The sequence below is a fragment of the Musca autumnalis genome, unplaced genomic scaffold, assembly GCF_047663935.1.
Source record: "Musca autumnalis isolate F117 unplaced genomic scaffold, ASM4766393v1 scaffold_3, whole genome shotgun sequence".
Lineage (NCBI taxonomy): Eukaryota > Metazoa > Arthropoda > Insecta > Diptera > Muscidae > Musca > Musca autumnalis.
In genome coordinates, this window is record NW_027411866.1 from 99,355,616 (window position 1) to 99,372,757 (window position 17,142).

Here is a 17,142-nt window from a genome sequence, read left to right on the forward strand (position 1 = left end):
ATAAGACATTTTTTTTGCTATCGTTCTTCAGTGAATGGCTTTTGAATTTAACATACTGTTATATCACGATATGGTGATATAACATTTTTTTCTTTTATACATTTTTACGTATTTAAGCGAATTTACCGATCCAATTGACATAGAATTATTCTTGAATAGATCCTTGAATTCATAAATTTCGTTTCTGATACCATTACATGAAATGTTCCTCCTTGGTTGCGATTTTGAATTAACTGCAACCTGTTAAGGGTAATGTTTCTATACAAAGTTTCGTATACATTTTTTTGTTGCATGCATTTTGTCTAGTCTTAGTTGTATTTATTGCTCTGTATTTTGTTTGTAATAATTATTACAAATGTTTCGAATTTTGACAGTTGAATAAAGGAAAAGTTGCTGAAAAAAAGTGTTTCAGCAACATTTAGTAAGTAAAAAGACACACCAAATATTTGGGAGTTCTCCAACTAGTTCGCTAAAATCACATACAATAATTAAGGTGTACTGCTAAAACTTCATTAAAAAATATGGTTTACCATCGTGAAAGCTTAGTTGCTTACTGTGATTGCTTATAAGGATAGGAAATTAAGAGCATATTGAAATTACAATCATTCAAAAAACGTGGAAATTAAAAAGCCTATTATTCGCGAATTCGTTAAAATCAGTTGATGCGCATCCGTTTTTGGATACAGCGAATCAATCTCTTTCAATATTTATGCATATTTCGATGTTTCACTCCGCGGTCAAAGTGTGCCGCCAGTTGCATCACACAATGCAAAAAACCTTAAAGTGTGTAAAAACGCGCAATTTGCATACGATTTTGATGCGCATCCGATTTCAGTAGCACCCATCGAAAATACGTCTATAAACACATATTTCAAATGGATTCTTCAAGAACTGCGGATGGATTCGATCGCGGAAGGTCTTATTAGATCCGTCGCGTAAAAAAACTAAACTCACGAGGGAATGACACTTGTAAATTTTAAAGGCAAAAAATAGGTTTTTAAAAAAAATGCACGCATCAAATAGTGGCCTTTGGACTCCAATTACTAGGATGCTGTAAGGAGCACACTCATGAGATATGCATTAGACGACGTAAAATCACGAGTTCTATAATCCTATTATGAGTTTTGAATATTATCTTGTTGCTCGTCCGAATTATTAAAAAAAAAATAAAAAAACCTCGAAATTTCGGCTTCAAAATGTCAGCATCCATTTTAGGTGGATGCAGTGGATATATCGAAAAATCATATACTATCCATGATGTATTCTTTGAGTCTTTCTTTGGGCATATGTCTATAAAATTTAAGGTTAAGCCAGAAATCGGAAGGGAGCTTAAAAAACTTGTTGGCTTCAACCCATTTTTTACCTATTTTTCTACATTGATGCCAACACAGCTTCCATGTAAATTAATTTTAATGGTCGACCTTATGGGATTCCCGCTAAAACACTTCATTTTAAAGAATTTCAATCATACTATATAGAATATGTTTACAGTTCGCGAATTCTGAATGGGTGAAACTCGGATTCATCGATTGTAAATCATTTTTGGTTTTTAAGTTTTGGTTTTCTTGGTCCAATATGATCGTTTGTGTTATTTTTTAAGCTCTGTAGACCTAAGTATTTTTCAAATAAAATTGCTTTTTATTTCATTTGTCCCGACGTTTCGTCAATATTTGTTGACATCTTCAGGGGGATACGTCTGTTTTATTAAAAACATCAATTAGAATCGAATCTCCATGAAATTATAATTTACTTACAATAAATAAAGTTAATTTTACATGAAGGTTTTTGTCAAGAAGCACATTCAAAATACAACACAACTTAAAATTAGTATCACATAACGATTGTATTATATTGCAACTCGGTAACTAATGCTAATGTTATTGGTATCTTCTTTAACGTTCATTGTCTTTTCTATCTTTTGTTGAATCCTCAAGCTTTCTATTGTGTATCTTTTTCTTTCCTTGTTTTCCTTATCCAGTATTTTGACGTTTTCAAAGTTCGCCTTGTGTCCAGTCTTCAATATGTGTTGGGCTAATGCAGTTTTCTGTGTTCCTTTTTCTATATCTGTTTTGTGTTCTCCCATTTTGTGTTTGCCATATATCTTGAACATTGTACAACCTAATAAAAAATAAATCATCCAATCTTGTAGAAAATTTTCACAGCTCCAACATTTCGCTAGTCCCATTTTGATATGACTTGAGGTTTCCAAGAAAAATCTTGAAGACTTAAGATAAAAACTTAAAAATTTGAACTGAACCTCTATATCTCAAAAATGGTAAAACCTACGAAAAAAACTAAAGGTCAGTCTTGTAGAGAATTTTCACAGCTACAACATTTTCTTTAGGTTCATTTACATAGGACTCGCAATTTCCAAGCAAAATCGTGAAAACCTAAAGAAACCCTAAAAATGTGAACTTAAATCGCGATTTATTTGAAAATCCCTTTGGCGATTTTTTTTTTTGTTTCTGGATATTTCTCATCTATGAGCATTGTAGTTTCAGAATCAGCAAAAACTTCCCAGGTGTAAGCACCTTCCTTTTAAAATTAGTTAAGGCGCACCGTGTTGTACATAGTTTTAAATCTTAGTAAGGAAATTATGTTCCATAGACCGAAATAAATAAATAAACTATATTCCCAAATCCAATGGTAATGGAATCAGTACACAGACAAATCGTAGATTATACATTCATTTCTTCTGGTCACAAGAAAAGAATACATTATTTTCCTATGACATGGTCCGTGTTAACAATAATGTATTCCGGAATAAATAAACCATACTGTTTCTGCATTACCTTCTCGTTTACCATTTTCCCACTGGGAGATTAACAGAACAGACCATTATTGAAAAGTTCTCGAGGTTTTTGAATAATTTGTTGGGAAGATCAAGCAGAGAAAATGTCAGTATAATAAACACTTAAACGATTTTCGAAGGACCGACTCGGCTTAGTCGTACTTGCGCTAAAACCACATAATCGACATACCAATAGAAATAGTATTGGAGAAAACAGAATGGTACTTTTATATACAGTGGGTGTCACTAAAAAAGATGCCGCCTGAACTAAAAAATGTAAACCTTGATAACATTGTTATGTAGGTGGCTGAATATTTTGAAATTACCGGTTTTGGGGATCGAAAACGACGAAGTGCGAAAATGAGTTTAAAATTAAAATTTGTCGGCTTATACTGCTTTTGGAGCTGATTCGTCATTTATTTGCTAAAACAGGCAACATTTTGCGTCATTTGCCATACAAAAATAAATGACGATAGCTGCGTCATTTATTCTAAACAACGCACGAAAACACCATACTATTATACGCAACCCTGCTTTTCGTCATAAACTACCAAAAAATGCAACTGTTTTATGATGTCTTTGTTTAGCTTTGTTCCTTTACTTTTTTATTGGTAAGGGTGGTAAAAGAGAAAAGTGTCAAAATTGCTCTTTCATGAACATTTTTACCAGAAAAGTAAAGGAACGGAAAAATGGTAGATCTTGCAGCAATGTAAAAAAACATAAAACAAATCAATTTTCGTCTTTTATTTCACAGTTTTTAGTTTAGTTTTGTCAGCGTTCGACTTTTTCGTCTGTTTTTCGTCCATTTTCTTTTGCATTGTGAAATAACCGTCAAACAAAAGTCGAAAAATCAGTTCTGCCATTTTTTACCTGCAGAAATTTTGCTGGTAGCCTGTGGTAGAAGAGAAAGACATTTTCGCTCTCTCTTCACTCACACTCTCTTAAAAATTGCTTCCAGTTTTGTCACTTTTCAGGGTTAAGGAACGCTTTGCAGGTTAAGAATGGTAAAAATGGTAACCTCAGGTAAGTAAAGGAACACAGCTTTTGTTTGTGTGTGTTGTAGAAAAACAAAAATACTCAAACGATGAAAAAAGTGAAAATAAATGTTTAAAAAACTTGCAAAAATTATGTTTATTTTGTTTTTGGAATTAATTTAAGTTATTTGATACACATTTGTAAAATTTCTATTTTTCAGAATAAATATATTGTGTGCGTGTGTTTGTGTTATCCCAGCCAGCATTTTTTGAAATTTTTAATCAAATTCGAGTCTTTTTTGATCCGACTGCACGATTAAAAAGCTGGAATATGAGCTCCTTTTGTGATCATAAATAACTCCTTTGTCGGGAGGAAAACGTAACCTCAGGCGACTCTTCTAAACAAATCACAAATGAGTCTTCCTTCCTCTGCATTAGTTTCGAGTCATTTTTGCCCATTTTCTGATGGTATATAAAGTCTTTTTCGAGTCGTATTTCAATCATTTATTGGTGTTTTGTTGATTAATTTGGAACCCTTTTCGAGTCTTTTTAGAGTCATGTTTATAATAATTTATGAGTCTTTATGGAGTCATTTATGAGTCATTTTATTAGACGAAATAAATTAAAATAATTTTCTTTTTATTCTTTTTTGTTTCTTTCCTTTGTTTTGTTGTCTTTTCTGCTTTGTTATGTCTTTTAATTATCCTTTATGTTGCGCGGTGGTTGGTATACTGCTTCTTCATTTCACTTGGCAAAACCTGTTGTGTTGTGTTTGTCTGTACCTTTAATATTATACGTTACATTTATATCAACGTTTTGTAGAAAGTGTATATGAGAATTATTTACAACCAAACAAAAATAAAACAAAACAATCAGATTTTAATCACCTGACAGTTCAAAATATGATCAGAATGTACATAATTATAATCACTTTTCAAACACCTGCATGACCCTTTTTTGATTAAGCATTTTGCAATCTTCCAGATGATTAATATGTGACAATAAATAAAAAAAATGGTCACATTTTAAACACATCAATGATTTATTTGTGATTGCTACACATTTGTTGTTGTATTATAAATTGTACTTTTTTTAATCATTACAGGGAGTCACTTTCGAGTCCCTTTTTGATCATACAAGCGACTTAATCAGTTTTTGATCACCAAAAGGACTCTAAAAAGACTCCGCAATGTGATTTTTGAAAAAACAGTCTTCCAAATGCTATCTGGGATTGTATAAGTGTGTATGTGCGATTGTGTGTGTAAGCAAATGACGCAAAAAAACAGATGTAAGTACACTTCATTTGATTCTAGGATTTCTAAACGAAATCATTTAATGTGCATATGTAAATTGGACTTAAGACTATTTTATGCATTAATTAGCGGTGGGCCGACCTTCAATGTTTATGGATTTTAAGGATTTTTGTTTAAACACCGGAATGACAGTAGCCCCACGGAAACGAAATGTTTTCCTCTGCATTTCTAATAATATTTTTTTGAGGGTGTCATATTGTATTTAGTATGTTTAATAGGGTGGTTTTAAAAAATCGATGACGGATTTTTTTTTTGTGCTGCACCCGCCTGAAGTGTTCAGTTTTGTTAGATTTTAAGATTGCCAAAGCTTGAGTACAATCGGAATATGTTAACACGTGCCACTGGGGCCTCAAACTCCTCTCTCTCTTTAGACTAATCCTTTCAGAGCTTGGAGCTGGAGGCAGAGCCGAATCTATAAAATAAAGATTTACATGTACTTGTAGAAGCTGCTACAACAGCAACAACAACAACAGTTCTCAAACAACTATCGTTACATTTTGGTGTGTTCATTTACTTTTGAAAATCGTAAAACCGGCAAAAGTGGTAAAAGTTGAAAACTGCTCCCATATATGTAAATTGTATGGTGTCTGAGGTAAAGGAACGCTTTTCGAGTAAAAAGTGGTAAATCTTGAAGATTTTTGAACGTAAAGGAACAGAGCTATTGACAGATTACATGTAAACAAACAAAACCGGTTTAAAGCTTTTTTCTTAATAAACACATTGACCCCCTGGAATTACAAAAAATAGGGAAACGACTAAAGTGCCCCAAAATCATAATTAAAAAAATGAAATTATATTTATGAAATTAAAATAGACTTTGTTAATTCTTCTAGCATAACTCTGCGTACTTCATTTACATAAAATATTTTGAAATATTAATGAATATCAGTGTTTTTTTTAGCACAAAACGATTGGGGATACGCCATGGTAATGAGCATTTGCACCTTTGGGCCAATTTTTTTTTTTCATATAAATATGTAGAATATTTTATTTTGTTTTTAGACTCTCGTTAAAGAACATTTTGTTTTACTTATTCCGTTTTTAAGAATTTATTTATTTTTTTCAATATTTTTAATCCTAAATGCGTCGGGACAGGGAACCCAATCTTTTTGCAATATTCACCCATATAGAAAACCGTATTCAACCATATAGAAACACAGACCATTGTGCACAAATCAATAGAAATTTAGGCGCATGCCTAAATACGTCCGTATTCCCAAAGTGTTTGTGGTGAAAAAAGTAAAACACATGTATTCTTAGTCTATATTTATATTAGCCAATTTTCCTTGCGGCAATTGTCAGTTTGATGAAGAGAGAGGTGAGGTATATGGTAACCCTTTGCCTCTCAACACCCTCTCTCACCAACAAACTGACAATTGCCGCAAGGAAAAATTGCCTAATGAAAATATGGACTATTAATACTACCAAAGGCAAATCTATATAATGTATATGCATGAATTACAACAACTAACAAATTTACAAAAACAACATTGTTGTTATTGAAAATTAATTGTCAAAGATAAATATTGAAAAACTTAAATTTTTTAGAAGAAATACAGTGGTAAATATGATCTGAAATGAATGGGAGTGATCCATGCGTAAAATATACGACTCAAGGATAAACTTGTCGAAAGAAAAAGTCAAGCCTTGTTAGATTACACTTGATTATAACAAGAATCCTTGCCAAATCAGGATATACGGGTGTATCCTTGAGCAGGAGCGATATGCTTTGACTGAATATTACTGAAAGTACTTCGATTTCAATAAAGAGTGACTATGCATCGATATTCTAATATAGTCTTTCTGTATACCCAAGTTTTAAAGGGGGGTACTATTCAAATGAGCCAAATTTTTACTTAAATTTTTGAATTTATTTTGCTTTTGTTCTATAATTTTTATATAATTTGGATTTGAATAGGAATGAGTACACAAAACACATGACACAAAATATAATAAAACTTCAACACTTCATATCTTGCATAAATCGGGGAAAAATTGAGGTTGAAGAAATTTTTGTAGGGGGTTCTATTCAAGTGGTCGGCAGTGTATATAATAGTACGTTTATATATAACTGGATTTAACAAACCCACTGGGTTTCAAATGTCAATTCCTTTGCGTATACTTTAAATAAATCCTCATTAAGAAGGTTAACCCTGCAAAATGCTACAATATAAACAAGGCCCAAGATAAGATTGTTTTTACATATACTAGACATAACCGTTAAAACTTTTTCATAGTCACTTTTTGGAAAATGACTTCAAAAACTAGAAATTTCTAGCCAATTACGATCATGCCAAAGTTACGTCAGGAACATCATTCTTTCTGTCGGTATCAATGACATAACTACTAAAAACGATAGAGAACCAATTATTCCACCATTCTGATTACTAAAATGGAATAAAACGCCAACGATTTGGAAATTATTAATCGATTATTGTGGTGCATCGTTTTTAATGCCCAATTTCAATATGTCCAATGTTTTCCGCCTAAATTTTAGTACAACGGTACTGTAAATTAAATATTTTACTGTGCCATCTTAAAGACAACTTTTCAGCCTACAAAATTGTAGTTTGATATGTTAGAAAATCTCTGCTCGTTATCTGCGATTACATTTTTTATTTCGGGTTGCATCATTTTCAGTGACACCCACTGTAGCTGTTACCAACATCTCATATCCTTTTAACTTCTCAAAAACCTGAGATTTATTCTTTACACAAAATATAGAAGCGTTTCAATAGTAAATAAGATTACCAAAAGAACTGTGAAACATCCGCGATATTACTTTTGGCATTCAGTATGCTAGCCGGTCTCCTAATAATCGGACCGATGCACTGTGGTTTAGCTTGTATGGGAGAGAGCGACAAAAATATTTCTAATCAAGATATCGAAATTTTACCGTAAACTCGTAGTGACTAGAAGATAATTTTCCCCAAAAATCGTTAAGATTGGTCCGCTTTTAGGTAAAGACCTCCCATAACGGTACTTTTTTAATAATTTCAAGATTTTGGCTATATTTTCGAAATGAATTCGCTGTAATTTGACATTTTGTGTTCTTTGGTGGTATAAAACAGCTTGCGTAGGTTCTATGGTCGATAGCAATTTGACAATGTGCTGCAATTTGACATTTCGAGTTTAAAATCTGTATCAAATTAATATATATATCATTAAATAAAGAGACGAGACAAAAGGTCGAAGAATATCAAAATAGAAAATATATATCATTAATATATATCCACATTTTGGTATAGTCCTATACCATGTTAACTCCCGATATTTGGCATATTTAAGTGTTTAGCCTAAATTTTCAACAAAAACGTAAAAATCATGAAATTTTATGAATTTTATTCTTGACAAGCATTATTAGATGTAAACAATGTCATATAGGTCTCAAACAGGGAATATCTGGAAACTAAGATGTTTCATGATATTTTTTAGTCACGAGGATTGGCATCTATTACTATAAATTACAATAAATACCATCTACAGGATATCTCGATTAGGAGAGTTCCCAGATAGACTAAAAATTTACCACTGTATAATTTTTTGTATGGAGCTTAAATCCACGGCAAGCCTTCCGCGTTGTTACTTTCAACGTCAGATAATTCTTGAAGTGACATGTATCTTTCAAAAATAATGGTGTATTTTATAGCAAGCCAATTTGCATGATGTTTATCAATTTTTTTCTCTTGTTCTGTATCCAGATTTTTGAAATTCCTTTGAAATTTCTCTAAGTTGTCAGATCGTATACACTAAGATCTGACAACTTAGAGAAATCATATCCCGCAACATCCACAAGAAAGTTTGCTACTATTTCTTCGAATATCGTCCGTCCATTGCTGGCATTGACAAAGTTTTTTGAACACCATATTTCAAAAACACACATTCATATTGTAATCCTAAAAACATATTTTTTTTATAAAATAAGATTGAAACACACTGCAAAACAATTCTGGACACTTCCACGAACATTTAAAAAAAAATAACGTAAGGATCCGCGGGGATCCAAAGTACTAAAAGTCTATTTCTTTTCACAATATTAAAACAAAACAAGTAAAAAAGTATCAGTCGGTCTTGCCGACAGAGATATACCCTCAGCCTGTGCAAATTGAAACACTTTTTTCACAAAAAACTTATGTATTTAGGGGGTTTCAAAATTTTGGTCGTATGAACCGACAAAAATGTTGATTAGGATTTAAGTTCAAAAATTTTCCGGAAAATGTACTTAACGGAATGGACCGACATAGACCATAGGCCATAGGGGGTTTTTACACCCTTCGGGCTGTTTTCTCAAGAAGTATCGACTTGCCCCTGAAATAACTTTTACCATCGTAATTGAGGCAGCGAATGTAAGTTGCTTCAACAAAAATCAAAGTGATTCAATAGCAGGTCTTAAAGTGAACTTATCCAAAATTTTGTGTGTGAGGTACGGGATGGAGTGGACAAATATAGTCCATATTCGAACCTGATCTATATCTGGTAGATATTATGAGAATGTGTAAAGTATGGACCAAATTGGTCAATCCCATCAAGAGTTATCGCGCACACAATTTTTCCGAATATTTTTGAACATTTGTGGGGTAGGTACCTGAAGGAGTGGACCGATATGGCTTATCTACGAACATAAACTAAGTTTGGAAACAATATTACGAAGGCCAAATTTTGGCCGGAATCGGCATATCCGTTCGAGAATTATCTTGCGCTTCCACCCATAAACATGGTGTCATAGGGTTTGTTTTTCAACTTTCAGGCTATTTTTTCTGGAAGCATGGACTTGCCCCTGAGGAAACTTGTACCTTCGTATAGGGGACACTGAATACAAGATGTTACAACAAAAACCAAGGCGATTCGAGAGCAGGTCCTAAACTGAACTTTTCCAAAATTTTGTGTGGGAGGTACTCGAAGGAGTTTACCGATTGAGTCCATATTGGAACCTCATATAAGTCTGGTAGAAATTTCTTAATGTGCGAAGTATGGACCAAATCGGTCACTCCCTTCAAGAGTTACCGTGCACACAAAATTTCCGAACATTTTCGAACTTTTTTGTGGGGGAGGTACCGGAAGGAGTGGACCGATATAATCCATCTTTGAACTTGAACTAAGTTTGGACAAAATATTACGAAAGCCAAATTTTGGACCGAATCGGCAGATCCGTTCGAGAGTTATCTTGCGCTCCAACCACTACACACGATGTCATAGGGTTTCTTGTAACTTTCAGGCTATTTTCTCAGGAAGTATGGACTTGCCCCTAATAAAACTTACAGCGTCGTATAGAGGACAGCGAATACAACTTGCGTAAACAAAAATCAAAGCAATTCGATAGCAGGTCCTAAACTGAACTTTTCTGAAATTTTGTGTTGGAGGTACCCGAAGGAGTGGACCGATTGAGTCCATATTGGAACCTCATATAAGTTTGGTAGAAATTACACGATGTGCAAAGTATAGACCAAATCGGTTATTCCCTACAAGAGTTATCGTGCGCACAAGTTTTGCGACAATTTTTGAACATTTGTGGGGGAGGTACCTGAAGGAGTGGACCTATATGGTCCATCTTCGAACTTAAATCGAATCTGGACAAAATATTTCGATACCCAAAATTTGAACCGAATCGATTGATCCGTTCGAGAGTTATCGTGCGCACCAGCCAGCCAGACAGACAGACGGACAGACAGACAGACAGACGGACGGACATTGCTAGATCTACTCAAAATTGTCTGAAACGGATATCGTACAAACATACTTGGGGTCTAAAACCATTATTTCGATGAGGCACATTTTTGGTCGTATCAAAGTGTAAATACCCTCTTTAGCCTAAAGGCTGAGGGTATAAACACTCACAAAAATACATTTCAAAAAAGAACAATTTTACTACAGTAATTTCTGGTTACCTGCATTATTCATAGCTGCATTTTGGCGTTACCTGACCAAAAATCTGTTTATAGGCAACTATTCTCTAGATTCCGTTCAAGATATTATGTTTTAGTGCACATTCAATAGCTGCATTTTCGGCATAGCAGCATCAAAATCTTGGTGATTTTACTTCAATTTGGTTGTAAAATTTACATTTATCTGCACAAGAAAAAATTTAATTTATTTTTTTTTGCGAACTCAAAACAAGGGTAAAATTCAACCAGTCTGATTTTGCACAGATAATATGTGTGCAAAACAAATGCAAAACAAGAAAGGATAATGAATTGTAAAAAAAATGTAACGTTTTCTCTCCCGAACTTGAAATGTCTCTCACTTTATTATTTCAACATTGCTTATAGCTGCACATCATATGCACGTAAGTAATATTGAAGATTTCGGCCTTGTTGAGCAGGTAAGCGAATTTAAGCTTCCTGCCTTTTGGGGATTGCTGCACAAGAAGTCGTGCAATTTTTGATTGTGCAGGTAAGCAAAAAATACTGCACAAAATAAAGATACAACTTTATTAGGTTATCAATTAAAAACAATAACAATACCATTAACTTTAACTTCCATTTCTTACTACAGTAATTTTACACATTACTTTTTTGTGATATCACTTGTAACGTGTCACTACATTAAACGAAATTTCAATGTCTCAATTTCTTCATATGGAAATGCTCACTTCTGTGGCTCTGCTTTAGCTTTAGAAATTGTAAAAAAGAAAGCCGGAATACTAAAATTTAATGTGTCTATGGTAGATTTGAATAGTTACAATCATAATTTGTAGACATCGATTTTTGTCGCGGGCTGGGACCACATCGCGATGTGTGTACGTTTGTGCTGTGGGCTATCACGACCTCATCCGACCATACACCTTTCTTTCTCTTAATCATCAATCGCTACAGATTCATTTATAAAAATAATTATAAATACAATTTGCAATTTTTAGATTACCAATAATGACCGGCTCATATGTATGCCGTATATGTCACTCAAACTGCAATGACAACAGTGTACAGTTGTGCGATGCAAAAGGCTGCACAAATGAAGTATACTCAACCGCAATAAAATATTTTCCTCCAATGGTAATTATACTCCACTTCCATTCAGTCCACATTAAGTTCCATTAATTCCAATTTTTTTGTTTGTAGATTTTGGATGTGGCAATGGAAACAACAAATTCAAAGCCAGTTTTGTGTACGCAATGTTGGCAACAGATCTTCGACTTTGATGATTTTCAACAGACTGTAGTATCGTTATATGCAAAACACCATGAAGAAGGAACAAATTCAAATGTTAAAAATAATTACATAGAACTGTTAGATAATATAACTAAGATCGAGCCCACAGAGGACCTAAGAGGTGAGAATGTTATAAAGGCAGAAGAAGATTCCGAAGAAAATGGAATGTTTGAACGAAACTCGAATACTACACCTGAATCCCCTGGCCGTGGCCCTTGTTCTGAAAAAAATTATGACGAGAATTCTATGCATGTGGATGAACAGTTAGCGGATCAGCCGAATGGTGATATGTTCATTATTGATGAATTAAATGAGGCGGATGATACTGAAATCAATCAATTCAGCACAAAAAATAAATCACAAGAAGAAGTCGACGAGATGATAGCCAAATGGAGACCTATTCTAACGTGTGAACATTGTCCACAAACGTTTTCCACATTTACCGCGCTGAAGGAACATTTCAATCGCGAACATTACAATGATACATTTTATGTACAGTGTTGTTGGCGCAAGTTAAAATACCGCTGCCATGTCTACGATCATGCTGTTTACCACCTGAATCCCGATGCGTTCAAGTGTCAATTTTGTGACAAACGTTTAACGTCAAGTTTTAGTTTAAATTCGCACATAATGCAGAAGCACCATGACGAAAATATGCTTCAAATAATCACCGAAAATAGTTGTGCCCAAGATGAAACACAATTAATGGCAACTTCAACAGCAATACCTGCAGCATCTACCTCCACCATCCAAGATTCGGGGAATAGTGTTGCTTTTCCATTTGAAATCGGGAATGCCAATGAAGAGTTTATGGGTCAGGATGGTGGTGAATTTTTTGTTGTTAACGAATTAAACGAAATGAATGATACATCACTGGAAAGAATAAGTTCACCACCCTTAAATGAAGTGGATAATAATATAACTGTACCCGCCACTAGAAGAGGCGCATCGTCACGGGAAATGGATGAGATCATAGCCAAATGGAGACCTCTTTTAAAGTGTGAAGCGTGTCCTATATACTTTTCCACATTTACCTTGTTAAAGACACATTTTCTTGCCGATCATCCGAACGAGGAATTCTATATACCGTGTTGTGGGCGCAAGTTAAAATACCGTTATCGTGTCGAAGAGCACGCACTTCGTCACATTAACCCAACGGCGCTAAAGTGTCAACTGTGTGGCAAATGTTACACGACAAGGCACAATTTAGTGAATCACATCTCACTTCATCATAAAGGGGAGCATATTCCCAGAGACGGTGATGACGAAAGCTATAAATGCTCCTAATGTGGACTTCGCTGGGGCGAACAAGCAACTCGTTTAGAACATTGCAAAATCCACATAGGTAAATAATGTAACATTTAACAGTAAGTATTTATTAATAAGTCATTGGGGAAAGAATCACACACAGCCAGCTCACAAGCTGAAATTGTTAATGACTTCAATTACGATAATTCTAATATGAATTGTTCGGAGAATATATTACAATATAATGAAGTGGATAAGTGTAGAAACATCCTACTAGGAAGAAAGGACCCAGAATCACAAAAGCAAATAGACTAAAGAGAAACTTGCGTCGTAAAAAAAAAACTCAACACACAGCGTAACAATTAATAACATATAATAAATAGAAATAATTGTAAACTAAAATACTGTACATAGATTATAAGAATAAAGTTAAAATTTTTTATTATATGCAAAGTACATAACAGCATAAACAAATTGATGTATAGACGAAGGGATACTCATGTTAAGCGCTGTCAATCAAAAAAAAACTCGCAAATTTCCATTTGCCTTGTAATAAGGATAAACAACTGAATTTTGTTTTTTATTTTATCTGGGGATTGGGTTGTGGGGTAGAGATGGGCACGTGCCGTGCTCATGATACTAAACAAGAACTACTTTAGTAATTAGTCTTCACTAAATTGATTAGTTATTGTTGTTTAGTGTCACGATCGTGATACGCGCGCATGTCTATTGCGTTTATAAATATCTTATACATTTATGACTATCGACATTTTAAAAATAATGAGTTACGCTGTCAACAAACTCATTTGGAACACACTAGGTGAAAGCATTCCTTTGTCTATATATTAATTTGTCTATGTTAATAGCGTATTTATATTATAGCTTTTTGGAGAGTTAACCTTCTTTTTGAGGATTTATTTGACATAAGCGCAATGGAATTGAAACCAAGCGGGTTTATTGAATCCGGTCATATGTAAACGTGCTAAAATAGTTCACAGTTAATACTATCGAAGTTCTACTTCTCAAATGCAATGCGTTCTTACAATGATGGGTATTTGACCGTTTAATTTGTAAGACTTCCATGGCAAACGCTTTTTAGCGCTTGGGAGTTATGAGTTATGGCTTTGAACGTTAATAAGTCGTGACAATGTCTTCATATGTTTTCGGGGATGTGGTTCAAATCCCACCGGGCTCAGCTGGTTTTCTTATTTTGAAATTGCCTGTTAGGGAGGTAAGGTCAGCAGTTTGTTTATTTGTTTTTTTTTTTTTTTTGCATATGTCATTGTGTTTGTTGTCATCGACAATCAAACTCGGTAACTCATTTTTGAGTTGCGGAGAATGTACACTGTGACATAAAATGGAGGTGAAAATCTGGGGTAGAGATAAATCCTTTTGGGGATGAAAGGCCTTGGTGAGTATATTAAGAATCCTGAAGGAAAGATCCACCGTGAATCGAAGTTCCCAGTTATGGCGTGATAAAGTTTCTGCTGAAAACCTATAAGGCATCTGAAATTAGCGTTATATCTTTGTTAATTGTTGTTTTAGCTTATTTATGAGATGACATGTCTTCAGTCAAATCGAATGAGGATTATTTTCGTAGAACATTTTGACTTCTAACTCGCTTCCTTCAATGTCCTTTTCGTCCCTTTGAATTGTTGTGGAAAAATATCGCTGTACTGTCCATGTTTGTGGATTTTCGGTAGTCCATAAATTCGTGGAGCAAGCGCCGTGTTCGTCGTCTATTTGTTAATTTCACTTTCATTTTTTATACATAGCTTCTGCAGTTATTCTACCAATTTGTTGTTTTGTTATACCCTCCACCATAGGATGGGGGTATATTAAGTTTGTCACTACGTTTGTAACTACTCGAAATAATAATTGTACACCCCACAAACTATATATATTCTTGATCAGCGTGCAATTCTACATCGATATAGCCATGTCCGTCCGTCTGTCTGTCCGTCTGTGGAAATCACTCTAGCGTCCGATCGGATTGACGTAGGTGGGAAAATCTATTATTTGTACGTAGGACTTTTGGTATTGAAAGTGGGCTATATAGGTCCACGTTTTCGTATAGCGCCCATACAAAATGACGCGTGACGCGTCATCGTTTTAAGGAATTTTTAAGATATTTGTCCCATTTTACCACCGAATTGGTTGTAATTTGGTATTTTGTGTCTCCAGAGGCCAAAAAACATTCCTACCAAAGTTGGTTTTTATAGGTCCACGTTTTGGTATAGCCCCCATATAACGCCCCATATAAAGTATGCGTCATTTTAATATATTTTGAATGTATTAGTCCCATTTGACAACAGAATCGGTTGCAACTTTGTATTTTGTGTTTTCAGAGGCTAAGAAACATTTCGACGATAAAATGTTTATATAGGTCCACGTTTTGATATAGCCCCCCATAGGACGATATCCCCCGATTTTCGGTATTTTGAAGGTTTTGGCCTCATTATCACACCGAGATGGCTGAAATTTGGTATTTAGTCTTCGTTGAGGATATAAAACTTCCCCACCAGAAATTTGTAGGTATAGGTCCGCGCCATCATATAGCCCCCATAGAACGGTAACTTCCGATTTTCGGTATTTTGAAGGTTGTGGCCACATTAATCCACCGAAATGGCTGAAATTTGGGGTGGAGGGTATAAAAAGTTCGGCCCGACCGAACTTAACGCTTTTCCCACTTGTTTTGTAATGCAGTAGTTAGATCCCGTTTTAATCGTTTATATGGGGAAAATTCCAAAACGTGCACCCATGTCACAATTTTTTTATATAGAAGTTTTTTGACCAATAGGAATCCAAAATGCCAAATTATATCTAATTCGATCCTATAGGGGGCTATTGCAAAACGCTAACCTATGTCCATAATTTTTGGTGGAAGGTTCCCAATGAAACCTAGATGGAAAATTATAACTAATTCGGTCTGAAGATGTAGCTAAAAACTTGAAACTATATACAATCCTAAAATCGGGGGGTACAGTTATTTGGGAACTATTCAAAGCGGTAGGTAGGTATAGCCCTAGGCCTACAGAAGATCGGCCATTCAGAGTTCTGTTAACAACTTTTGGCAACAAACATAATGGATTTTATACTATTGTGATTTGAGTTTCTTTGTATTTTAAATCACAATAATGTTTTTGACAACAAACATAACAATCAGGTGGGCTTAGTGTCCAACTGTATAAACTGTGGTATAGCCCATCTTCGAACTTGATCTATCTGCATGTAAAAAAATAAAATTCATCTGTGCACAATTTTGGGGACCATATCTCAATCACTCATTTCGATAGTTATAGTACCCACCAGAAATTTTTGTTGGTCACTATATAATTTTTTTTAAAGCTTTTTGCCTCCAACATGGTAATATTCTGCCTTAAAATAGTAGATTTTGTTAGTATTAAAGAGGAAAAAGATTCGAACTCCTAAAGAATTTTGTGTACGAGACTACAAAGAAGAAAAATTAACTAAGATAGCAATGCACATTTATAGTGGTCCGACACTAACAAGTAACTTCCATTTCAAAAAACGGTGTAGAAAACTTACATATTTAAATTATTGTTTTTTGTAGGTACCTATGGGTGAACTCATCCCAGGCGATTGTAGTCTCACTCTGAAAAATTTTGTTTTCTCGTGTACACGATAATATTGTGTGAGTTGTTCGT

The 17,142-nt window shown here is 34.3% G+C and overlaps 1 protein-coding gene across 1 annotated transcript; it reads left to right on the plus strand.

Annotated features, from left to right (window-relative positions):
* Positions 1 to 11,758: 11,758 nt before the first annotated feature.
* LOC141397149 (uncharacterized) lies at positions 11,759 to 14,045 on the plus strand. Its single transcript, XM_073973097.1, has 3 exons — positions 11,759 to 11,814; positions 11,935 to 12,070; positions 12,137 to 14,045. The coding sequence occupies exons 2-3, from the start codon at positions 11,945 to 11,947 to the stop codon at positions 13,511 to 13,513; spliced, it is 1,503 nt and encodes a 500-aa protein (XP_073829198.1). The 5' UTR covers positions 11,759 to 11,814; positions 11,935 to 11,944; the 3' UTR covers positions 13,514 to 14,045.
* Positions 14,046 to 17,142: the final 3,097 nt, after the last annotated feature.

What these genes read in the sequence shown, in the direction of transcription:
- LOC141397149 (XM_073973097.1), top strand. Translation starts at nt 11,945, where the DNA reads ATGACCGGCTCATATGTATGCCGTATATGTCACTCAAACTGCAATGAC. An exon ending in TAAAATATTTTCCTCCAATG is followed by an intron (nt 12,071 to 12,136) that starts GTAATTATACTC and finishes TTTTGTTTGTAG; the next exon opens with ATTTTGGATGTGGCAATGGA.